The sequence below is a fragment of the Cuculus canorus genome, chromosome 2 (genome assembly GCF_017976375.1).
Source record: "Cuculus canorus isolate bCucCan1 chromosome 2, bCucCan1.pri, whole genome shotgun sequence".
NCBI lineage: Eukaryota > Metazoa > Chordata > Aves > Cuculiformes > Cuculidae > Cuculus > Cuculus canorus.
This window is the reverse complement of record NC_071402.1, coordinates 17859910-17886968: the sequence shown is the minus strand read 5'-3', so window position 1 is coordinate 17886968 and position 27059 is coordinate 17859910. Positions and strand designations below refer to the sequence as shown.

The following is a 27059-nucleotide window of genomic DNA, read 5'->3' as shown; positions in this document are numbered from 1 at the left end:
TGGTTTGTGACATTCAATAGAAATATTTTGTGGTCTAGACTACAATATAAAAAAAAAACCCCAAACAACAAGACAACAAAAATCCAACTGAATTTAACATTAATTAGGTAGGTCATTGTTGCATGCATTTTGATTAATCATTAGCCAGTCTACTGAAACATGCTTAAGCAATTAAGAACCTTTGAAGTCCAGTTTGTTTCCAGGCCAAGAACTGAGAGATGATGTTTGATTCTTCATCTCTGTGAATCTCCATTTGTCATGAATGTCTTTGAAAAAAAAGACACAAATTGCTACTGCAATTCAAAATGCAAAGTTATGATTTGATATCATTTATAGCAACTGTACTTTCTGAATGCACCAAGCAGTAGATAATTAGGCCCACTGAATTAACTACATGTATAGCTTCCACCATTATTATACAACGAGACTCCTGAAATATTGACATATACAGGGTGAATGTTGTGCTACGCACTGCAGAGAGACAGGAAAGACACAGATTTTGATTTGAAAAACCTGCAGTCTAACAAAAAAAAAGGTAGCACAAGTTTACGCAGACTAGGGAGCACAAGGAAATAATGAGATGGTGCTGAACACCATAATGTGCCATCGTCTCAGCTCACCAGCTGCCTGACCGATAGCAAGCTTGGAGATATTGTGGCAAAGCAGCATCTGGAAAAGGGAACATTCACAGAGCATGTAAAAAAAAGCAATATATATAAAATATACATTCCTTTTTTCTTGCACATACATTACTGAAGTACAGTTATTTTTATATTTCAGTCAATACTAATGATTATTATATGTATTCACAGTATGTGTGTTCTTTTCCAATGGTTTTGACTGTGTGGACATGTATGTCATTGGTAACTAGCTTCATTCAATCTTTTAACATCGTGATTTTAAAGTCTGGCGCAAAAAGTAGCACCTAAAAATTAGAGATTTGTCTCAGTTCCATTTTATGAATTATTGCATTAGTCTGATTATGTTAGGTGGTCGGTGGATCAGTACTGAAAAGTGCTATGTAACCTAATATTTTATTAGAAAAAAATAGTATTTAATAATAATGTAACAAAAACTCTTGGAGATTATTCCTTTATACGGATTAAGATATGTAAAATAACATGGTTAGCATTTCACATTTACTCGTATAAAAGGAGATTTATCATGACTCTAACGTTAACAGAGATGTCCTGGAATTAAGAGACATGACTTTATCCTTCTGCTTGACCAAAGGCATCTGTAACCTTGGGAAGTTACTTGGGACATTTTAAAAATTCTTTAGGATTTCCAAAAGGTATTTAGGGTCTGGGAACCGAGGGTACAAGCTTGATAAGCTACAGCATAATTTTGAAAAATGTAGTTCCTAATACCTATTGAAATAATGGGACTCAGACATTTAGGCTTCTGTCAGTTCTGCTAGGAAGTTGCCTGGGTCATTAGGCACCTAAGTACCATTAAAAATCCCAGTCCATAACTGACTTGCAGAAAGACTTTCTACTTGCAAGCAAGGTAATAGGTAATAATATTCCCTCATGACATTGGTGTGAGGAAACTTGCATTAAAGGTTATAGCACTGCTATATGCTAAATCATGGAGAGGTATATAAATATGTAAGATAGATCATTAGGAGATGCCATTATGTAATATTAATGGTACTGTCTTATCTATAAAACAGCATACAGCAGGGCCCAGCCCGTACCAGAGATGACACTGCAGAATTAAACGTGGTTTAAAGACTGTGACAAAAATTATTAAGTACATTGAAAAAAAGGTTTGAACAGAGGCTGAAAAGAGCTGAAAGGACTGAAAAAAAAAAACCAAACCAACCCAACCAAAAAAACCCCAAAAAGAAACTAAACTGTATTAGATTCTCAGTGCTCTATTAACATGTTTTAGTTCTAGATATTTTTTCCTCCTTTCTTTCTGATGCTTTATATATGTGTGTCAGATTTTTTGTAAGCAACAAAGATATGTTGAGTTAGAAAGTCAGTATCTATATGTGTTTAATTTTAAGTTCTAGCTATGCCTCTGCATTTTTTTATTTGCTTGTTCGTTCTGAATTGGTCATCTTATTTACTTTCTAGCAACTGAACAGATCAAAGCAACACTCAGAATACCTGAAAAATAGTAAAAGATATATGATACCTGTTCGTAGGAATACAAAGTATCTTAAGCATGATACTGATAAACAATAGGTTAAAGCTTGATAATCAGAATGTCCATCTTGTAACCAAAAATCAGTTAAGTACACCAAGGACTAGCAGATCAAAAGGTGCCTAAAAATGGCACTGAAAGGCTTGTGAGTTTAACGTGTGGTACTGCAAATGACTGAAGATTTTGCATGGGCTTAATATATTCATGAAATGACAACTGTTAATATATTGTGTGATAGGAGATAATCTGCAATACATGATAGAGCTTAAAAAGTCATAAATACCAGAATCAAAACATCATAGACTATGTCTAATCAATCTGCTCTGGACCAGTTGCCTCTAGAATTTGTTCTGGAAACATTTTTCCTCTTCTTTTTCCTTCCTACTGCTCTGCTTCACATATACTACACTTTAATTTTGCCATCACTTCATATTCTCTTAGTGGATTTTTGGACCAGAAGCTCCTGTAACATCATCTTTGTGTCATCGTTGCATTGTCTGTATTTGAAAGTAAGACTGTCGTCCCAAAATGGAGAAAAACTCATTTGGCATGTGAGTAAAACAATTCAGTTAGAAATATATAATATAAGGCAGCTGTTACTAAGAAAGAGAGTGAATATAACAAAAAAGATCTAGTTTCTAATAAATCACTTTGAAACAGAGAATATGATGAAAAAAAGCCACTGAGAAAACTCAGCCTGAGTCTTAATTACTACAAACCATGTTACATCCCACTAACAGTATTAACACATATGAGAGCTAATATATTGACTGAAAAGACAAGAACAATTCAGTGGCTTGATGTCCAGATGGAGATCCATGTCAAGTGGTGTCTCTCAGGGGTCTGTACTGGGACCAGTGCTGTTTAGTATTTTTATTGATGATATCAACAGTGAGATCAAGTGCACCCTCAGCAAGTTTGAAGATGACACCAAGTTGAGGGGTGCAATTGTCACACTAAAAGGGCAGGATATCATCCAGAGGGACCTGGACAAGCTGGAGAAGTGGGCCTCTGTGAACACCATGATGTTCAACAAGGCCAAGTACAAGGTCTTACACTTGGATCAGGGCAATCCACCGTTTCAATGCAGGATGGAAAACAACATGATTGAGAGCAGCCCTGCAGGTGACTTAAGGGTGCTGATTAATGGGAAGCTTGACATGAGCCGGCAATGTGCATTTGCAGCCCAGACGGCCAACCATGTCCTGGGCTGCATCAAAAGAATCATGGACAGCAGATTAAGGGAGGTGATTCTCACCCTCTACTCCGTTTTGGTGAGACCACACCTGGGGTATTTTGTCCAGTCCTGGAATTCCCAACACAAGAAGAATATGGAACTCTTGGAATGGGTCCAGAGGAGGGCCACAAAGATGATCAGAGGGCAGGTGCACCACTGCTATGAGGACAGGCTGAGAGAGTTGGAGTTGTTCAGTCTTGAGAAGAGAAGGCTTCACAGACACCTTGTAGAGGCCTTTGAGAACATGAACAGGACATACAAGAAAGCTGTGGAGGAACTTTTTACAAGGCTATGTAATGATAGAACAGGGGGAAATGTCTTTAAATTGGAAGGGGGAAGATTTAGATTAGACATTAGGAAGAAAATCTTCACGATGAAGGTGGTGAGGCACTGGAACATGTTGCTCAGGGAAGTTGTGGATGTCCCCTTCCTGGAAGTGTTCAAGGTCAGGCTGGATGAGGCTTTGAGCAGCTTGGTCTAGAGGGATGATCTTTAAGGCCCCTTCCAACCCAAACCATTCTACGATTCTAATTTAAAAGTCTGTAGTCAGCATGAAATCTTTTTGAACATACTTCAACATACATAACTAGAAAAGACTATTATGTTTTTTATGTCTACAGACCATTATGAGAATCCTTTAAAAAAAGTTAGCTGTGTCTAGAAAAACTAGTATTCTGTGAAAGATGCTGTTTCTTTAATAACACAGTTCTACCTCGAAATAGTGCCAATATTACTAGCTGACACTGCATGATGTGCAGCTTCCGAATATGCAGCCCCTGATCAGTGGCAGAGAAAATTGAGAACTGCAGTTTATAAAAAGAATAAACCAAATCAGATCATCTGCCTGGGTGTCACCTTCTCTTCTATGCACCTATTTCCCTTTCAACTAGTTCAAACATAGGACGTTTGTGTCTTATTTTGAAGGTCAAATAATGGTCATATGATCGTGTATTGTAATTTATTTTTAGCAATGAAAAGGAAATATTTTTGTGTTTTACAGTTCTAAATGACTAGTGTTGGATTTACCTGTGTTCCTCTACTTACATCTGTGAGGTTAATTTTGCTTATTTTTTATCTAGGGCTATGGACCTGAAGTCCTGTGAAGTCCACAGTGTGCTCAACGAACTTTGCACTCATATTTAGTGCAATGTTGAAGTATAGTGCTGTTTATTTCAGTATTTGGTAGTGCAAGGAACTGCAGATAATCCAGAAACAGTGCAGTATGTATGGCAATCTTTGTGAGATGCCATGCTTTAAAGATTTGCTACAGGATTTTTTATTTATTTTTTGTTCTCTATTTCCTCCCTATGGAAATAGCTGTGCAAATGGTTACTAGAGCTGATTGTTATAACAATTTCTTTAATGACTCACTTTAGAGTACTTACCTTACGTAGAATATGTGAGGCAATTAACAATTTCATTAAAAACTATGTCTTTTTTTGTGTACATATTTTAGGTCCTTGCTAATCTGACTTTTACAGGTATGAAGCAATGGACAAGAATCTGCTTCAACGATGGTGTTAATTTTCTTTCACTGCTAGCACAGTAAAGTTCCTATACTTCTTATTATAAATATTGATAACTCAGGCTACCTGAGATATTTTTCAGGTCGTAAACTCAACTATGTATAGGTTAAGGTTAAATGTCACAATTACATATTTCCCTATTTTCAGAAGCTGCAGTCAAAGTGTCATTCAGGAAATACATTAACATTTTCTTTATTAATACCATATACTGCATGAAAACCGGGCCACTGCCTAAAGAAGGTTGGTCAAAATAAGGCAGAACTGAGGTAGGGTGGAAATCTATTTATTCTGCTGTAAAATTCTGTAGAAAGTCTTTTTCCAGCTGAAAAAAACAGTTAAAATAGACCTCCTTCTGCTTTAACTATGCTGGGCTGAATGACTTTGCATTGAGATCTACAGATGGCTCCCCGAAGCTGCGATACCCCATTATGTCTCAGCATGTCTGCAGTTCAGACATTGTCAACACTGAAGGCACTTGTAACTGTATGTAGTTTAGCTTTCTTTCATTATGTTCCTCTTAGAAAAATCACCTCCCATTCCTTTATCAGTCACATGTTCCTCAAGTACAAATGATTTCATACAATGCAAGTACAATACAGTAACGGGCATGAGCCAAAGAGATCCATAAACATACTACAGTAAGGAAGCTGCCTGCTAGGAAAACTGGCGTTCTTCATGACTGCATTTTCTTGTACTTCTCTAGTGGAGGGGAAAGCACAGGGGCTGCTGCCCAAGGCATTGTGAGCCTGAGAATTTTGCTATAAATTTTAGGCAAAGTGACAAGGGTAGGAAGAGTGAAGCCATCCTGAAACATTTTCTATGCAGTGAGAAACTGGAGAGTTGCTTTTTTGTTGAAAGTTTGTACTACTTTTCTCTTAACTTTTCTCACTAGCTTGGAATAAATTAGTAAACATTTAATAGTGAAGTACTGCTGATGTTCTTATCATTGCATAATTTAGCTTATATTCAGGGAGGGAATAAAAGCAGAAAATTAATCTGTTATGTTATGCAAAAAAAAATGTTAATAGGAGACCACAGATAGAAAGAGTAAACTTTGTATAGGCTGCAGAAAATATTCTAGGAAAATGAGAAGCATAAATAGGATAATTTGAAAATAATGTGATGTTTGTATGCAAATAAGATACTGATGATCTTTCTTTTCTTACAGTGTATTCCACTAATTTGCCACAAGGCAATGTGCAAAGCAATAAATGTGAGCTAGCATAGTAGGAAACCTTTAAATGTTCAAAGGGGACATTCAAGGCTCACAATATAATGTAGTGAAATTGTTATAATACGATGGGAAACAGCCTGCTTAGCACAGAGGATGCTCCACTCTGCATTGCTGCTTTAGGCTCTGTGGTGAAGCATCCAGCATTCTCTGCAAGTCCACTTTGTACAGGTGAGCAGCTAGGCTGGCTCACCAACACAATAAACCTTCCAGCTGAAGAGAGAGAACAGCAACAGGATAACTAAAAGAACTGTATGGCTTGCTATTGAAGTAATGTTCACATAGAAGTAGCAACTTTTAACCCAAAATAATTCAAAGTGTATTACAAACTGAAATTCAAACAGTCCTTTATTTGTCTCTACAGAGCAATGTCTCTGGAGTCACGAGGAGAGAACATGTTGTCCTAAATGCACACACAGGGATCATTTCGCTCTTTTTTCCCTCCATTCTCATTCCCAACAAGCAAAGCCATCTACTGCTTGTGAAAGCTTGGAATTACACTGAGATAAAAAGAATTCCTAACTCTCTTCTGAAACAAAAACAAAACAAGCAAACAAAACCCCCAAACCTACCTCAAGGATTATAATGGAAACAGTGACATAAATGGATTTTGGTGAGATTGCATATGCAGTTCCTCTGCCCAGATATTTTAATTGCATTGAAAAGGAGATGTAATATTTCAGAGTCAAAATTAGGTTTCTTAATTTAGATGCAGTTAACTAGTACCCTATGGTAATTTTTTCTCAAAAAGCAGAAATAAGTAATGACTACCTCTTCTTATATTTTTTTGTAAGTATAGAATTTATTTTCTCAAATTCGTTTCTGAATCTTTGAAATCTGTAGGATGAGAGGCACTGGGGTAATATTCCTTCTTTTTCTTCTAATTTCTCAAAGTGGAACTTATTTTAAGGAATTGAAAGAAATAAGAAAAAAAAAGAAAAATAAGCTATTACAAAGGACTAAGTTCACAGCTGGCAGTGAGTGAAAGAGAAAAGGAAATACACATGCTGATGTGTTTATTTTGTAGTTGTGTAACAGCAATTCAAGAACCTGCTCTCTCTCAGCTGAGATGTGCTGATGAATTGTAGGATGAATTATTTCAATATTTGTAACTGTGTAAGTTTGGTCGTATTGTGGTATTTCATGAACTGCATGAATGGACATGAAGAAAGTTTCAGAAGTTAACACAGATGGTCAGCAAGATCAGAAGGACCAGACACTGAGCAGATGTAGGGGTCTAAAGGGCAATGTTGACACAGTTGCTCAGTTGTGGTTTTAAATTTTTGTATCCTTCATAATTTTAAGTAAGATTGTTCATTCCACTACGCAGGAGGGAAATATTTGGTTTCAGGTGCAAGACATGACATATCACTGATCTGAAACTCAGAAATAATCCACATGTAAATTCAAAATGAGAAGTCATACAAATGTGAAAGTAGAATAATTCTCAGAAAAAGCATCTCTTCCAGGTATGGAGGAACTCTCACTCTAGCAGTTTTGAAAATATTGCAGTCTCATTCCCAAATAGTATAATAAGACTAATAGCCCCAGTAATGAAAAATCAGTAAGAGGTACACATAAATCTCATCAAAGCTGGTAGAAAACAAGTATTATCTGAGAGCTTACCTGAAGAGTTATTTTTTTTCTCCTAGTGAAATGCCTAATTCCCAGAAACATAATTGGGCCCCTTAAAAACACATATTAGTGAAAAAAAAAAAGATAAAAAGGAAGAAATAGTTGGAAGATGGGGAATAAAACCTTCAAGACAGTTTGATCCTAAACTTTAGACATTTTTACTGTCTGCACTGGATTTGGACCCACTCAGCTTCTCAGTACTGTTATAAAACAAGCCACTGTTGTTTCTTAATGCATAGGTATGAGATGGTAGTCCTTGTTCTTTTTTTACTTTGCTATTTCTGTAACTGAAAAAAAACTTGCAATAGTAATCATAGAAAGGGCATATAAATGGGCTTTTATGAATAATCATTAATTATTTCTCTCTGTTTAAAGTAATTAAAGCAACTGATAGTTGACTCACTAACTTCAGGATTTTATTTTTGGTTTTCGCTAGTAAAGGACAGCAATTCCCTTGAAACCAATTTCTTATACAACTGTTAAGAAGTGAAGACTTCAAAGTGCATTTAGAACTAAAATGTATATCCTTATGTTTTTGGCAATCTAGTGGCAGATTGCAAGCCAAAGTATTTGAAGTTTTACTATCCTATAAATAATGAAGATGTTTAACACAGAAATTAACTTATTCTGTTTTTCTCCTGATCATTACCTGCAAAAATGCAATTATTTTGTTTGGAACTGTGCATAATGTATTACCCCTATATTTATTAATTTTGTATTCAAACAAGAAACACCGCTAATAAAAATTCTGCATGGAGGAGATCCCAAAATAGCAGTTAATGCCATTTTTGGCAACAGTAAGTTGTAAGGATAACTAGGCCAAAAAGGTCTCTGTGCTTCTGTAACATCAGAGTAATATAGAAATGGTGAAGCTTTGAAATTGCAATCAAGACAAACATCTGTACTGTAACAATATTGTTTTCTTAAATCAGATTTAAATGAATTCTCACAGGGCTATAAACACAAACCCTGCTTCCATTCAATCCAGACATAAATCAGCCTTATGAATATCTAATTTATACATAATATTATATAAAATACTCTTGGTAGTGTGCTTTTCTTAAACAGGTAGAACTGAGCTCACATGCAGCTTAAGCAGACATAAGTATGTGAGTATTATCATGGTTTTTGTCTTGTACTAAAACAATGCCAAACAGTACCTGCAGTACAGTTATGGGCTTGCACTAAGTATATTGAATTGTTCTATGTAAAACCTACAAAAGTAAATCTTTCCTGTGAGCCTGTACAGAGTTCGCAAAACACATGGTGGAACAATCATGAGCTAAAAGTCAACACTGCTGTCCTTTTTCATGGAGAGTAAAAATCTTCTCCTGGCTTCACAGAGAGTATGCTGTGGGGGGTAAATAATATTGGAATAAATTGTATGGGAGAGTGTTTCTTCTAGTTTAACACAGCTGTGTTAACAAGCACAGAGAAAAGATGGAGGTACTGAACGTTAGAACAACTTTTGAGGCAGACCATTTCTATGCACTCCCTTTGCCTCCTATGCCTTTCATATTTTGGTGAATGTCTCTGCTTACCATGTGTCAGGGAAGGAGGAGTAAGCACCACATTTCGATGGAATGATGCTCTAAAGTGCAATAAATTATCCTGAAACTAGTTCGATAATTAGGATTATTCAAAACCACTCTGAAGAATAACGTGATTAATATTGAACCTACACTTTTCCCTCTCCTCTCTTCTCCTCTCCTCTCCTCTCTTTTCTTGACAGCTTCAACCAACCATTATTTTGTCTTTGATTTTTTTCATGTCTGAGAGAAATCCCAAATTTTCCACACATCTACACTTTTCTATGTTCTCCTGTGTACTGCAGGGTATTTATCACTCATCTTGAATAAGAAACCTTTATTTAAGCTTTCAAAATCTTGTAACTTTTCCAAAACTTTCTATGTAGATTTCTCCAGGCTCATACTTGTCTTCTTGTGCAGAACATATTATATCGTTTATCTAAAATGTTTCCATCAACTCTAAATTGAATTGCAGCTATCTTGATAAGGAGGTAGCTATTTTTTTGCTTTTGTACAGTGATAAGGGACTCTCCCTACATGGCAAGCACTGCCAATACATCTGTGTAATTTATCACTGGGCACTGATTAGTCAACACACCTTCTAAAGCAGTCATTTTCCCCTAGGATTTAGAAGCAGTTGCCTTTTAGATTAAGCAGAACTATTATTTAATAAATCACAGAAGTGCCTCTCAGAAGATTAGGAAAGGAAGTATAGAAGGTTATTTAACATACTCAGAGAATTTAGATAGCAGACTGTAATTATCCAAACTGGAATTTAGCCAGCAGATGAAGGCTAATAACAATATTCTGTGAGAAATACCATGCAGTCTTTCAGGACCGGGCATGCCAACAACATTTCATCTGAAATATAACAACTGAAACGGCTCAGTATTGCTAACACTTTGCTTGGAATAGTAGCTCAGTTCAAATTCCAGAAAGAGAAGTGGTTAACAGAATCAGCACCATATCCATGAAATACATTTTTAAAGTCTCCTAGTAAAGTACTAAACAATATTATCCTACTTCAGATGAAAAGTGTTCGGATTCTGTCCACAAAATATTTATGGCTCTTCTGTGTAATGCAAAAGGCAACCTATACAGCAGTCTCCCAGTGGTTTAGGGACTTAATCTAGTGAGGTGGGGTGCTTACAAGTCAGATGTTGCAGAGCTGAGATAGACTCCTTCTTTCAGTGCCTAAACCATAAGATAGGAGGTCCAAGACCGGGTTTCAGAAATGTATGTTAGTTCCTATATTCTACATACTTCATGTATGATAGAATTTAACTCCACCGGCATTAATGTGCTAAGGGCTGATATTTCTGTGGGCTGTCTGGAAGGCACACTGGAAACCCCATTAATAGGGTTGCACTCTTACTTCTTTTAAGCACTTCTGTGAAACTGTGATTACAAGAAACTCCAGAATGCCCTCACAAAATGGATCAGTGTGCTAATGCAGAAGTAGGTGACTTTTAGAGATTAATATGCATATAGGAAAAATATATATAAAATGTTATCTGCATGATGCTGAACTTAGAATGCAAAGTTTTGATCTCGGAGTTGTCACTGACACTTCTCTGAAATCATTGGCTTTGTTCCATGGCAATGAAGCCCACTCTTACTGAATATTAGGCATGATGAGAAATAGTACTGAGAGTAAGACAAAGTATAACTTAATCCTCTGCAGAAAACACTCATGTACCCATATCTTGATCGCTGCCTGGAGTCCTAATCTCCTTATGTCAAGGACAGAGAGGTGTTAAAGAAGATACAGAGTAAATAGCTGATCTAGAAACAGAAGCAGCTGCTTTATGAGCAGAAATTATGAGTCCAGCACTCTTTCTGGAAAAGGCTGCACTTTGGAAAGAAGGTATCAGAGGGATATATTCCTTTGTTTTCCCTTCTTTGAGTTTTGTCACTCCTTCCTGGGGAAGACTTAGAGAAACAGATTTCATTCTCACAGCAAACCACAGAGGTCAAAAATGCTAGAGGATGTTCTGTTTCAATGAAGGACTACTGTGATGTGTTATAGCTGTTCTGCAGACATCCGTGTGCCCTGGCCGGTGCACAGAGATTGTGTGAAGATGGGGCACGGCTGGGATGCCTGAATCATCATGTCTGAATCATCCATTCTAAGCTGTCTCTGCAGAGCAAATACTGTTTAGATTGTCACGTTGTTATAGCCTGGACAAACTGGAAAATGTTTACATGAGGGGAATAAAAAAGACACTGAGGAAAAGCTTTTACAGAGAAACTTCAAGACTATTCTAAAGTTGGCAGATCATGAAGTGTCAAAATTACAGAGTCCAGATAACTGCCTTTCTCTCTTTTTTTCTTATTACTATTCCACTGAATTTTCTGGGGAATTTTTCTAAACATACCATCCTTTATTTCTTTCTCTTCCCAGTGCAGAAAGTTTTAGCACATGTGGTCAGTATTAGGACAGTAAAACATTAATTTCTATATTTGTTGTTGGTTGGGATTTTTTTGCTGTATCAAGTTAATAACAAATTTCTTCTATAATTAATCATTGTCATATTGAAAATGATTGATTGGATCTGTTTACTCATACCTTACCAGAAAGATGACTCAAGGAGATTGAAAAATGAAGGTTAAGTTAAACTTTTAAGCACCACTGGCTGCTTTTACAGTTCCACAGAAAGCAATACAGCTTTTTTCAAGCAATTTTTTTGTCACTGTTACCTCCATAAGCGGATGTCTGGAACAGAATATAACATTGCTACAGTTTAGTATTTCCAACATAAGGTTCCTTTTTTTTCCTCCTTTCAAGAATTTATATGTTTAAACCCATTGTGAAAGATTAGACAGATAAAGAAGCTTTCAACAGAATCACAATATAGGTAATTATGGGTCTGTCAGTATTTCCATTATGAACTCCATTTAGTATTAAGGGCTTAGCATTTTTCCATCATTTCAGAAAATGTCAAACTGAAAGCTGGTATGCAAATTAGCAGCCTGGATGCAAATTTGTTTACACAAAATATTTAAATCTGCTCAGCTGTTTTTGATTTAGAGATCAGCCAGAAACTTTAAACTCTCAGTGTTTCTCGTGCATTTCTGCCAATTTCTAGACCAAATTACATTTAAAAAAAATGTGATTGGTTAGTAAACTGTTGACTGTCTCCTGAAGTTTTGAAATTATTTACTTTAGGCTTTAAAAATGGATATCAGAATTTCTGGTCATCTTGCAACTCTACTCCTTCTCCTACTATCTTTATAAATGAATGATGAGTTAGAATAGGATACAAAAGCTATAATAAAACCTGATAGTAATCTTAAAGTCTGAAACATTTTTTGTAGGACTCACTTAAATACCATCATAAAACAGTGAACAGAAATGGATCAAAGCCTGTAAGGTTTTTGAGAGTGTAAACTACTTAGCCCACAAGCTCTAATACCGTTTTAGGGTATTGACCAAAAAGAATATGATAGAGTTCAACTGTTTGTTTTTTCAGTTTCATCAGTCAAGCCCTATGCATGCTATGAACAGTTTTGTAGAGCTGCCACATCCTAAATAAACTCCTCTGTATTGAAAGGAAGTATTTTATTTGTTATCACGATCTGCTCTGTTCTGCTAAAAGTCAATGACCAATCTTTTCATTTCAGTGAGGGGACACTCTAAAATAATCTACTGGTAAATAAGGTTATAATTGAATGGATGATCACTCTTGTTCAAAAGTACAATTCTCAGTAAGAAGTGCTAAAGAAGCCATCAGGCAACATGAAATAGGAACACTATTAGAAACACTAATTGAGCCATCAATAGAAATGAGATAGAAAAGTAGTATTAAATCAGAAAGAATAAAAGGCACTGAGGTTGTAAAATACAGATACTGAAGTAGATAATTGGCATATTTATAATAAAAGATGGGCAAACAGAAAAAGCAATCAATGACAGAGCTTCTCAAAGAATTCTGTTATCCAAGTGTGCCAGACAAATAATAGGAGCCTAGCCCCAAGCAGTGTGAATAAAAAGCATGAAAAGTACAGCACGAGAGATGGTGCAAATAAACTTTGCACAAATGAAGCATGGAGGAAGCAGATGAGTAGAAAAAAACATGATAAACTAAATATATCCAACTCAGTTTGGCCAGAGAATATTCACCTACAGGAGACAGTGTACTTGGCTAACAGTGCAAGAAAATAACAACACTTTTAAGAATTAAGAAAATGTTCCTCAGAAAACATCTCAGCAGAAAAGTACACCTATATCTTCAGAAGAATTTGCAAATTCTTTAAGAATGATTCAATGCTCATTGTATTGTGTACTACATTTTTTAATAAATGATTCATTTTCCTTATAGTTACATCAGACTCACCTAAATTCTAGCAGGCAATTCATGACTTCTTAATAATTACAGAGGTTCTGCTGAGCAGATTCTGTCCTTAGCCAATCCGTGTCATGCTCTGACTCTTTAGACATTTGTGTTAACTCAGCTGTCAATGGACTTCAAAGAGGTGACCAGAGAGGCTGCAAAGGGAGCAATCTGGAATAGCACCCTTCACAGCTCAGATACAGAGCAGACTCTCCTGATTTCATTGAAGTGCTCAAAGTCAGTCTTGGAAGAAGTGAGTAACAGAATCCCTACAAATCTAACTCTGCTTTAACCTGCATGATCTTTTTCTTCCCCCTCTTGTATTTATTTTTTTTAAATTAATCTATGATATCCTGTAGAATCTAGAGTCCTAACTAGTCTGTTACAGTCATCTCAGAACAGCAGTATCAATAAAGGATATAGTAGTAACATCAGATCTGTAGAGTTTTCCTTACCACACCATATGGACAGCTTCGCTGCATACATTAGAGCTTGAAAAACAGAGAAGATACACCTATGCCAAGTAACCAAATACTCAGCACATGATTCTATAGTGTTTATTTACAAGTAAGTATTTTATCTTTAAGTTACTATTAGGTTTTGAGCCTTTTTAAGCAAGTGTTTTGAAGTTTCCTTGTTTGGGGTGAAGGGGCAGATATTATTTTGGTTATGAAAAAAAAAAAAAATCACATAGAAAAAAAAATCACAGGCACAATAGACCGAAGAATGACAAAAATGTAACTGAAACTCCACTGTTCCAATCCTTCTTTCTTGTAGAGAATTTGAAATCCAATGAGTATCCTGAAAAAGTTAGTAAATCAATCTGTGACAGTAATGCTGGAAGGATATTACCCTTGCATTGTTATTATTTTGGGCCACAAAAGGACTTTACAAATGGCATAGAAACTGAAGAGAACTTTCTTTATTTTACTGCAACCTTTATGATTTTGGGACTTCTCCAATGGTGTTTATGGAGTGGGTTGAGAGTTTGGGAAGAGAGCCCAGAAGCACAGGGGAGGCTGGATAAAATGGGAAGAATTAAAGGAGTTAGCTGATGAGCTAGAATTTGAGTGTAGTAAAAATATATAGATTGAGCTTAGGAAAGTGTAGGATCTTTTTGTATAGGTGGCTTAATTTAAAACTAGAGGAAATCAGTGTAGACACTCATACAAATTTCAGTGCTCTGCAACTGTAGTACTAGAGAGGCTTACGGTTTTGGAAGAATATTCTTAGGAAAGCTATGGAGACAAGCATGCAGGAGTCACCAAATGTGCTGAACTCATTCCATACTATACATTGATTCTCTTGCTTTCTGCTACTTCAGATAAATAACTTTGAGAAGTAGAAGTTTGTCAGGATGTTTACAAAACTCATTGTGCATTATGTGGTTGACTGGTGCAACTTTCTGGTACTGACAATAAAAATGCCAATAAAATATATCTAACCTATTTGTCAGGGGAAAGTTATTATCCTTGCATGAAAAGACATGGGAGGTTCTGTTGGCACTCTGTCCTCTATGAAAAAACATAGAAATTCTATTACTAGCCTAGTGTCTATGCTATTCTTTCGACAGAAAGAGGCTGAAAATTGAACTTTCTCAAGAATGCTGAAGTACTTGGGTAGAAAAATGGCTCACTGAAGAAGTATAGCATTCACATCCTTACAAGATGTCTGTAATGGCTAGAAGGAGAATATGTTTGAATTGAGAATGTATGAAAGTTCATTAAATAGCATCTATAAAAACTTCTAAAGAAATAGTCTTCCAAATGTCAAAGACATTTTATTTTCCCAGGAAGGTGTTTCCAAGATTGAAACATAGGGTAAAGCACTGACATTATCAAAGTCTCTGAAGCTAGTAACTATGTGAATTGTGTGAGAGGTGATTGCCCCCTTTCAAAGGGGGAGCAACTTTAAAGAAGAATTTTGAATGAAAGTGGTAGATATGCTGAAAAGTAATGTAGAGGGAAGCAGGTAATTATGTTCCTATTTGGTTTTAAGTTGAAGATCACACAAAGAAACTGAGGACTGAGCAGTCAATTGCCCTCTTTTGGTTGTAAGAGGACATTTTTCAAGCCCACCAAATGTAAAATGCTCATTTTTTTTTTTCTCAGCTCCAGAACCCTTTGTTGAAGGGTCTAAATTAAGAGGAAATCTTTTATCAGTTACATACAAAAGGATTTCATATTTAGTAAATAACATCACAGTAAATAGTGTGAATGCTGTGAAAATCTTAGCCATTTTAGGAATAGTCGCAAGTGGGAAGGATTGTTGCCATGACTATTGCTAAAACATTGACTTGAGAAAGTACAATTTGTATCACGTTCCTTCAATACATTAGACTGATGATAATTCTCTAATCAGGTAAACACATTTGTGAGAAACTATATTGACGTAAAGGTTTTGGAGAAAATGTCTTGCCCTTCCAGTTACATTATTATGAATTACAAACTAAATGTATTTCTTCTCTGTGGTCATTAAAACTGCTATGTCATGCAACAAGCACTGCTGAAGTCAGTAGCAGTAGTAAACTATAAGTGTCAATTAGTACAGATGTATTCAAGGGAAAAAACACATGATGAGCATAGATATGAATTAAGCATAGTTTCTTCTTGACAGAGGACACAGCTACAGACACATGCTGCCAGAAGTGCTGGTGTGCATACACACAACTTGCATGAGTGTGTGCGCGTGTCCGGGTTCCCACATACACCTGGAGATGCATGCAAAAAAGCATCTTTTACTACTGAGCTGACTAACTTGACAATGTGAGGTGGCCAAAGACCTATTCTCCTCTTCACCCCTGGTTAACCAGGTAGGTTTTCCAAAAGTCAGGATTTGGACCTCATTAACTTTTAGTTCTTATGATTTTGGCTCAGTATATTACATGTTTTTTAGGCTCTGAGATTGTAGCAAATACAAAGAATATGCTAATAGATAAATACAATAAAATTCATGTGGAACCTTCTATTTTTGTGCTTTGATTTTGCTAGCTAATTCAGCATTTTCAAAATAACCACATATCTGGAATATATGACAATTCAATAAAAGTAAAAATAAATTGCATTAATAATTACATTTGAAAGCATTCTAAAGTGCAATATATTTTTTCTGTTCCTCCCAGTTCCTCTGCAGCTATTAGCAGAATTCTGCAAATTCCAAAACGCTTTCTTGGAGAACAAAAATTTAATAAGGAATATTGAAACCAGGTTGTAAACTGGCTGTAATTCAGCACACATCCTGACAAAAAAATATGAGTATGCTGTGGTTTTAAATATGTGTATCTAAATATGTAATTTATTTTCCTTAGAGAATCATAAATAACTCAATTTTGCAATCTTTGCCCAGATTTTTGCAGTCTTTAGTCTGGAGGAGGGCCATGAAGATGATCAGAGGGCTGGAGCACCTCTCATACAAGGACGGGCTGAGAGAGTTGGGGTTATTTAGCCTAGACAAGAGAAGTATCCCCTGGAGGCTCTGGGGATACCTTATAGCAACCTTCCAGTACTTAAAGGAGGCATGTAGGAAACAGAGGGAGGGACTCTTTATCAGGGAGTGTAGTGACAGGATGAGAGGTAGTGGTTTTAAGCTGAAAGACGGTAGATTTAGGTCAGATATTAGGAAGAAATTTTTGCCTGTGAAGGTGATGAGACACTGAAACAGGTTGCCCAGAGAAGTTAGAGGTGTTCAAGGACAGGTCAGACGAAGTTTTGAGCAACCTGATCCTAGTGGAAGATGTTCCTACCCATGATGGGGGGGTGGAACTAGATGATCTTTTAAGGTCCCTTCAAACCCAAACATTCTATGGTTCTATGATAATGCTATGTGAGTTTTCCAAAGAGCACTTTTACTGAAAACTTCTAGTGTATTGTGAAATATGGCTTCTGTTATAATTTGTGTTTCTGAGTAGCATAAAATATATGTACAGAAAACTTTAATTCAAAACTCGGTATGAAAAGAAGCAGAGGTAAATGTATTCTCAAAGGTCCTATTCTAGACTCTCCTGTTGCTTTCAATAGGCTCAACAATAAGCAGTTTAGAAGCTAATTTTATATCCTGTTCTGTACCTTCCATTCACCTTTGGATCAAAGCTGATATACAGAAGCAAAAATGTAACTTTTACTACAGACTTTTGAAAGATTAGTTTTAATTAAAATGAGCTTTGATTCCCAAAGAAAAGTGAACAACTATCAAGAAAGCTGACTATAGGAAAATGTGAAGTTTGCCTTCTGGATCAGATTAAATAATATAAAAAAGATTTTGTAATTCAAGTAGCTCCATCTCAATGCTCTGTTGAAACAGAAGAATATCCATACGTGGCATTTATGTAGCTCATTTTAGCTAAGGACTTCAAACTACACTTGCAGACATCCACTTGCTGAGGCTGAAAACAGTTCTACAAGAAGATAATGATCGCAGAGGGACCATTTTAACTGCCACTGAAATACAGCCTCCTCTAAGATGTGATATGTCAGCCTCTTCAAATGATAATACCGGTATTAAAACAGAAAATAGCTCAGAAATATTTTTTCTGTATTTGAAAGGTGATTAGAGGTCTTCATTCTACTAAAAACAGTTTTATAGAAACTATATTTGGTAAAACTTTCCTAAATTAGTGTGAATAAATAATTGTGTCAATCAATTCTTAACATGCTAAACTTATTTTTTATTATTGGTTTTAGCAAGCAGTGTTTTTTCTTTTCCTTAAGCCTTCCTCCCAACATTTGCTAGCAATCACTGCTTGCACTCTTGCTTTGTTAGCAAAATCAGTTATGTTTTATAGCAGAACTTTCTCTTGAGATTGGGAATACACAATAAATTAAGCAGTAATTAATTGCTTACAAAAACACAAACATTTCAAGTTGTTACCTGCACTGTTGCAAGCTAACTGTGCCGTCTGTTGAATTTCTTCATAAGATATTCAAATACATGGATATAATTTCTATATGTGATGTTATATATGTATGTGTACGTATGTGTACACACAACTACATGAGAATGAAATCAAACAAATTATGATGCATAAAGATATAAAGCTAACTCGTTATGTAGATACAGGGAAAAAATAGAGTTCAGGGTCAGAAATAGTGATTCATCATCAGTCTAATACAAGTAATTACTCAGTCATTTCTGCCTCAAGACTGCAGAGTCTGTTAGTCCTACTGAAAGGAAAATCTGTGCTATTTACAGGTTTCAGGAGGTGAGAATTCATTTCCCATAAATCATTCCATGATTAAATTATTTACTGTTATTCACCTTATTTTTGTGATACAATATGTTACATGATACATGATACATGACACGATATATGATACTACAACACATTTTGTAGAATTCAAGGGAAAATAGGCAGCCTGTCTCTCTGTCACTGTGCTGGTTGCATCCCAGCTTGCTCTTTGACAATACCATTCTGCAAGGGCACCAGTCCTAGTGGAGTCCCTTGTAAGCTATTTCCAAAATCTTGAGGCTCGCTACTGTAACACCTTTCCTAAATCTATACGCTTATCCAGCTAGCATTTCAGACACCGAGAAGGAGATGATGAATTTCCACTGCTTCCTTCTTTGACATTTACAATGGTACCCAGCACTTGTAATGCCCGGATTATGGAGCCATGGTAAATCTCAAAGGCAGTTAAGACCATGAATTCAAATCTGCCCAGGAAAAGTAAAGAACTAAATGTAAACATCTATAAAAATATATGGTGTGCCTCTGTGTGTGTGTGTGCATGTCTATTTAAAAAAGTCTTTGGCATAGTCTGAAATCCTTGTGCATTCCATTTCTCAAAAAAAAAGATAGATGTTGGGATTTTTGATGATTGCTAACTTTTTTTGGTTTTGTTTTTTTTGTTTTTTTTTTTAAAGGGAGGTGACATCCTGTACATCACATACCACACACCATTTTTTTGGGGGGTCCAAGATAATTGCTAAGTATTGCCCCTTGAATTTTTGAAAATGCAAAGATTCTCTCTTTTTGTACAGAAATTGTACAATTTTATCAAGAAGGAAACTTTCTTCTGTGAAATTGTTTCAAGGGCAGAGGCTTAAAGTTCATAAGAATTCTGGCATTTTTCAGTAAGCCTAAGCATGAAAATAATTCAATCAAAACTGAGATAAGTTTTATAGACTTATAATAACTACTTCTATCACATGCCTCTCTGAACTGTTACTTAAATATTACTTCTTCAAATACCTTATGTAGCAAGAGGTCCCTCAAAATTAAAGAGGTCTAAGGAAAAATCTTCAGACCAAGTTGCCTGTTCTGTCACTGTTCTTTCCTAGGAGACATCTTGGATGTAATTTGGTAAACTAACTTTCCACAAAGGCTTTGTTCTGTTGTTTCATCCTTAAATATTACACCCGGGTATACAAGCCGAATGATACTCATCAGCAAGAATTTGGGTCTGAGATGTCATGACCACACTGAATCAGAACTGAAGTTTTCTATTAGTGGAGAAGAAAAAAAAACTGGTTTTGCAGCTGACCATCAAACTTTTCCTATTCCAACCAGTTCCAATTTATCAGATTCTACAGAATTAACATTTTTCATAAAACTATAAGTTATTTTATAGACTTTTTCCCTTGATTCACATTGTTTGTCTCTGTCCCAGTATTATGATGACGGATTTGCTTGGCCTTGCTTCACAGGTGCTAACTAGTTCCCCAGACTCTTACTGGAGCCAGCTGAAATCAGAAATGCTCAATACCTCTGAAATTAGACAATGTCCAAGACACCTCTTTTTTGAAACAGAGAGATACGAGACTGCACTATTCTTCATAACCATTACTTTGAAAGGGTGTTACAGTCATGCAAATGGAGCCATTCCCACAAGATATTTCAAAATCTTTAAAAATCTATCTAAACAATGTTGTGCTTTTATTTGTCTCTACTACATCCATGTACATTCAATTGTTACAAATCCCAAATATTTGGGGTTGATCTATGTAGTCCTTCAACAACACTGGATGTAATAAAGTAAATTTTATTACAATCTTTCATACTATTCAGTGCTTTCAAACGGGAAGGGAAGGGAAGGGAAGGGAAGGGAAGGGAAGGGAAGGGAAGGGAAGGGAAGGGAAGGGAAGGGAAGGGAAGGGAAGGGAAGGGAAGGGAAGGGAAGGGAAGGGAAGGGAAGGGAAGGGAAGGGAAGGGAAGGGAAGGGAAGGGAAGGGAAGGGAAGGGAAGGGAAGGGAAGGGAAGGGAAGGGAAGGGAAGGGAAGGGAAGGGAAGGGAAGGGAAGGGAAGGGAAGGGAAGGGAAGGGAAGGGAAGGGAAGGGAAGGGAAGGGAAGGGAAGGGAAGGGAAGGGAAGGGAAGGGAAGGGAAGGGAAGGGAAGGGAAGGGAAGGGAAGGGAAGGGAAGGGAAGGGAAGGGAAGGGAAGGGAAGGGGAAAGCGAGAGACAAATGTGTGGAGCACAGGCCACTCCCTGTCTCTTAAAACATATTCCAGAAGCAGCCTGTAGCTCGTGAGACTTAAACCGCTGGCTGTTGAAAGCCAGGATAATGTGCTTGTTTGTCACTCTGTACTTGCTGTGTTTCTCACATTTTTTCCTCTACTGCTGCTACCAGTCACTGTTGGAGATAAAGAGCACTCAGATAGATGGCCAATAGATCCTCCTTGACTCGTTCCTCAAAAACAAACTAAAAAATCCCACAAAAAAAACATAACAACAAAAACCAGAAGCAAAACCTCAGGTAGACTACAAGCTTCTGCTATGTTTATTGAACGGGAGGTTTGGAAAAGACACAACTGAAAGCACATCCACAAAGTTCTTTAGGTCTCGTGGACTAGTGCTTCCAAGTCGAGAGCTTGATAACAGAGAGAGAGATATAACCTGCCCCTTTTTAGCCTGTGAGGTTCCCGGCTACTTCTGCATGTTAAAAACCAAAGAAAACACCCCAACGCTCCACCAAACGTGCAAACAAAAGACTTGAAGGGCTCATCAAGCTGAAGTTAGCACTGACATACGAGGGAAACGTAGATGAAGAAGGGCTGCCTGGAGCTGCCGCTCCGCCTGGAGACGGCTGCCACGGGCGGTGCAAAAGCGGGGACTGCGGGCGGCGTTCCTCTGTGCCCTCTGCGGGTCCCTATCGCCAGAGGAGCGGTCCCTGCTGGTACTGCGGAGACACCTGCTCTGTTTCTTCATTTATACCTTGGAGAAGACGAGGAGGAGGGACGGTGCGCTAAGCGGCAGAGGCACCGCGGAGCCGTGTGTTAGCCGTGAAGAGAAGGGCAATCACGGGGGGGGGGCGCGGTGTTTGTAACTCTGCCTGTAACCCTACAGAACGGTGTGGCTTGAAAAAAAACGTTTTGGTGCTGTATGCACTGAGCAAAAGCCCTGTGTTATCTGCGGGAGCTGGTGGGGAAGAGGCACTGCAGAGGAGCAGAGCGCGTGCGGAGGAGTGGAAAAGGAGGGAGACGCTGTCCCTTCTCCAGTCAGCGCTCTCCCGCGCCGCTGCCTGCGCGCACACAAAGACGAAGCAGCGACCATCTGGAAATGAGGAACCCTGAACCTGCTGTAACTCGCCCAGCCGCCTGCGCTCCGGGGACAGAGGGAGCACCTCGCTGCGCCCCCCGTGTCCCACCGAGGAAAGCCATCCGCCAGTAACCCCACAAGTCAAGTGACTGGGAAGGGGCTCGCAGACCCTGAAGGGAGCGGGGCTGAGGCGTGAATGGGGGCGAAGGGAGACTGCAGAGGTGGCTGAAAGCGGGGCACGCTTTGTCCCTGCTAAGTGCTTCCACATGCCAGGTACTCGTCACTGCAAATGGAAATGCTTTCCATTTTCTCATCACTTCTGTCAATGAGGCGTTTAAAATCTCACTGTCTCATCTCTCTTTTATTTTGAAAGCTGCCCTTGTTCCGCTTGTCATAACTGCAGCGAGGGAACAGAGGAACAACAGTCGAGGCAACGTTTCATTTTAGCCAGGCAGACAAAAGAGCAGATCTTGGTGCTCTCTGTCTTGGAGCAACAGCTAAACAGAAGAGATGGAGGAGTCTTGTGGTCTTCGGTCATTTTGCCTGATTTCCTCTGTGGTTTGCTTCCGTAAACCCATCACAAGCATTTTCTAAATTTCTTTTTTTTGGAGGAGGAGGGAGGTGCCACACCGAAAGGGTGCAAGGACCAGTGATTTCTCTCCTAAACCTCAAGAGGCAAAGATCATTGATGCTGCTTGTTCAGTTTGCATATAAAAAAACTGCCTGGGATTTCACCTTTTTTTTTTTTAATCTCCTCTCCTCCCCTTTCTGTAAGGGAGTTGGACAGTGGAGGTTTCCACTTGCTGCTCCTCCACGCTTGTTTTTTATCTCCCGTGTCTAAATTGTGCTTCTTATTTTTCCCGTGGGGGGAATGGGGAAGAAGGGGAAGGATCTTTCCTAGGTGTCTTGCATATATAAAGGGAAGAGCACAACATCCGTCATCCCTTGAATCTGGCCAGGAATGACCTGCTTGGCATTTTCTAAGGGTTGAATTGTGTTTGTTGTTTGTTTGTATAACTTAAGCACCTTCTCTCACTTTCCAGTAGTGCAATTCCTTTTCTTTTTTACTCTATGTCTGCCTGAGGAATATTTTTGTTGAAGATTTGGTGTAATGGGATATTGTGTAAGCAGTTAAAGATTTACACTGAAGAAGGTATAATTCCTCTTTACTTCAGCTCTTACTGTCACCCCTTCTCCAACAGTTCTGACAATTCTTTCCATTTTCTCCTTTTCTTCTCCCTTTTCTAACCCCACCCTAGAGGTTGCAAGGTTCCAAAGAGGCATGAATTTATAGACTTTTTTTTTTGCCTATATAGATATATACAAGAAGCACATAATCAATCAGTTATGAATATGGCTCTTTATCACCCTAAGGTAGTTCCACCTATAAAAGTGGAAGAGCTGTCTATCAAGACTGGAGAAATGGCAACAGGACAATGACAAAAGTAGGAAGGGCTTGAAAAGCCGATATTAAGCAAAGCCGTGAATGTGGTCTGGATGATAGGAACATCCGCAACAGTTTGGGTGTTATGATGGTGCTGGACTATTCAGCAGAGGGGATTAAACAAGGAAAGATACGTTCTAGAGTTTGTGAACGTGAGGTTTGGTGAAAAGGCCTTGCCAGGCAGTGGTAGAGCAGATGCGGGATCTGGGGAGTCACTTTGCTCCCAGCACCTGGAATGTTTTAAATGAGCAGGTATTCATTCATTGTTTGCTTCTGCCAAGGTTTCTGGGAGCAGAAGCCTGTGCTGACACAATGGGAATGTAAACCATGGTAAAATGTACTCCTTCATGGGAGTGAAGAGAGTACTAAATATATATACCCAGAATAGATAACAGTGCTGCAGTGAGTCTAAGCCATCTCTGTGGAGCTTGGCTGCCTAGAGAAGCCTGGATCCAGGATGTAAAATCCGACTTACTGGCTTTGCAGTTGCTGGGAGGAACCCCTAGTCCAAGAGAAGTCTGCGGAAACTGACAGGGTCAGCACCTGGGAAGCTCAGGCCCTGGTGGAAGAGAGGAAGCTGCTTCACAGAATCTTTTGGGGTCTGCAGGTGGGCAGGAAAAGAAAGGGCCAGTCTTTCAAAGTCCTTTTTTTTTTTTCCTTCCTCTTTTTCTTGGTCTATTTTAGATGCTTCATCCCAGCTTTTGTGCTTAGCATCCGGTGGTTCCCCTCCCCTGACAAGGGCAAGCGCAGCGGCTTCTCAACAGGTGCTGTGGAAACTTGCACAGCTCCCGCGGCCATCGCGGCGCGGGGAGAACCGCCCGAGCCTTTAATTTTGTGGGATGCTGCCGCCCCGCGACTCGCGCTCACAAAGCAGCTGCCGCAGCTCCGGGGCCACCCGCTACCCCGGCGCCTCCGCACCGCGCCTTGCGGGCAGCGAGCCCGGGGCTGGCGAACGTTCGCACCCGGCACACAGAACGCGTTAAGGACAGAGGGGTGAACCGGGGAAAAGAAATGTCCCCCTGAGCCCCCAGGGGTTGGTCTCGGTCGCAGACCTTCTCCAGAACGGGGCAAAGCGCAGGAAGCAGCTCGCTTCAATACACGCAAACAGAGAGAAGCTGCCTGTAATTCAAATAGGCGTTAATGTCGTAGGCAAGCCCCTTTCCCTTGGATCCCCCGTGTTAGGATAACGTGGAATGAGGTAAAAGCCCTCAATCCTCCCTCCCCTTCCCCCCTGTGAAACACGAATTATCTTTTCCACGCGATACAACCGGGGGCGGGGGGTGCACACAAGCAGCTGCAAAGCTCTACAATAAACTGTTTCATCCGAGGCAGAGCCAGCTTGGGAAGGCACGCCTTTGAATTCCCCCACTCCACCACCCTCAGCCACCCCCCCCCCTTCCCACCCGTGCAGGCAACCTCTGTAGGCGATAACCAAATCTAAAACTCGGAGAGGATCGATAATGGCTACTAAATATTCTGAGAGTGTACGAGTGTGGCGGGGAGGAGGGATGTGGATGAGGAGGGGGATGAAAGGGTGATTAATCAGATATTAATCACTGGCTACAAACAAGGGGAGATTATTTCGGGTAGGCAACCGAGTGTGGGGAGTTACAGAATAGATCCTTTTACTGAAGGCACGCGTGATGGGATCGGTACTTCACCGTTCAGCGATGCCTGTGTAATTTTGAAGGTTCACATTATTCAAGCCACATATTTCTTCTTTTCTCTGTGTGTAGCATTTCCCCTAACTGTCTGCGAGCACAGACTTAATGGAGATATTTATGCCGCTAACTAGAGGTTTCCCTTTTCCTCTCCTTTCACGAACACAGAAGCAGGAGGAAAGCAAAATCGTCCCTGCCCCGAAAAAAAATTCTCCAAACCCCGAAACCTCACACACATCAGGGGAAAAGGACTAAAGGAGGGAACAGAAAAGGTGTCGATCTTTGCACCCAGAGGCAGACTATGCCTTCAAGGCTGAATCGCTAACGCACCTTTTCGACAGCGAGGGAGCCCTGCATGCATGCAAACAGCTGAGCGTGAAGCGCATTTCGGGCTGTGAGACGGCTACCCACACGCTGCGCTCCTCCGTAACTTTCCCCACGCAATGGGTTAAACTAATAAGTGTATCGATACAGGCATTCCCGCAAAGAGCCCGCTGCTCGACCGAAACCCAGAAATGTGGGTAATCCCCCACACACACTACCATCATCATCATCATCACCTTAAAAAAGTAAGCCGGTGGGATTTGCTGGAATAATACACTGGTTAGAGGCTATATGAACCAACTCACGTCTCCGTTTGAGCATACTGCAAGAATATTTATTGAGCCTCAGCTCAGTCACTGCATTGAACGCCAAGGCTGGCAAGCAAATGCATTTCCTATCTCCGAAGAGAGCCGTGAATCAACTCCTTCTTTCCTGCTCGCTTTAGCGATCATTGATATCTTTCAATGGCAAAGTACCCAGGATAAAAATATAAAATAAGAGATAAATATATATTTAAATACACATTGGTATAAGGAGAGAGCTTGCAATGCCCTGCCCGAAAGCAAACGGACCCCTAAAAATATACCCCTCAAATACTACCCTACCTTTCACACACGAAACCATCAATAAAAAGACGAGGTTCCAAAATGTAAATCCACTTTTAATCTCCATTTTCTTCATCAGGATGAAGTCCAGCCGGCCACATTTAGTACATCCCCTTTCCCAAAAGTCTGCTAATTTCGATTCCTTTGCACGGATTTCCCCTCTGCAGATCCCTTTCATATTATTCTCGAGAGCTCCCAATTCCTGTTCCTCGGCCAGGCGCAGCGGAGTTGTTGCTGTTGATGGTGCGCGGTCACAGCTCGGAGTGAATGGTGTTTCTGGGATACCACAGCAACCTTGACGAGGACTCAACCATCTCTCCAACGGGGGCACAAAGTCTCAGCTACTCTCGATCGTGTCTTTTCCTTCCCCCCACCCCCCCGCTACCCCAACTCTCTGCACAACCGAAACCCACCACAATCCCGCCTCGTTACAGCACCCACCGGGAGCCACGGAAGAGCATCTGAAAAGCTCAGACGCTCTCTCCCATAAACTCCAAACAGTATTTGCAGCCGAGATTCTTCCCCCCGCCCCCCTGCTCCCCCAAGAGGATCAATTCTGCCTAGGAAAACGGGCTCGAGAAATAATACACTGGCGAGGTCTCCCCAGCCTCCCGCAGGAGCCCCCGCAGCTCATTCGGCGGGGCTCATCCATCCCGTCTCGGCTCGCAAAAACGATCCCTGCCTCGTTATTAAGCATTCACGTGCGGTGCTCGGGGGCTGCCATCGTCACCACCGGCGCGCACACACACACACACACACACACTGACACACACTGACACACGCACACACGCGCGCCTTGGGACACGCATCTCGCACACGAGCATCTGCGTCTCCGAGGGGGGATTTGCGTGCTAATTGTTCTGCGCGGAGACACTGAGAACAGACTGGTCTCCGCGGGCGCGGGGAGGC

At 39.5% G+C, this 27059-nt stretch overlaps 1 protein-coding gene across 3 annotated transcripts in view; it reads right to left on the bottom strand.

Moving 5' to 3' along the window:
* Positions 1-26496, bottom strand: part of CSMD3 (CUB and Sushi multiple domains 3) — a 610540-nt gene extending 584044 nt beyond the window's left edge. For all 3 annotated transcript variants that reach the window (XM_054060149.1, XM_054060147.1, XM_054060148.1), the window contains exon 1: positions 26151-26496. In XM_054060149.1, coding sequence (XP_053916124.1) covers positions 26151-26328 — 178 coding nt within the window. In that variant the 5' untranslated portion in view covers positions 26329-26496. The remainder of the gene's footprint in view (positions 1-26150) is intronic.
* Between the last annotated feature and the right edge of the window lie 563 nt (positions 26497-27059).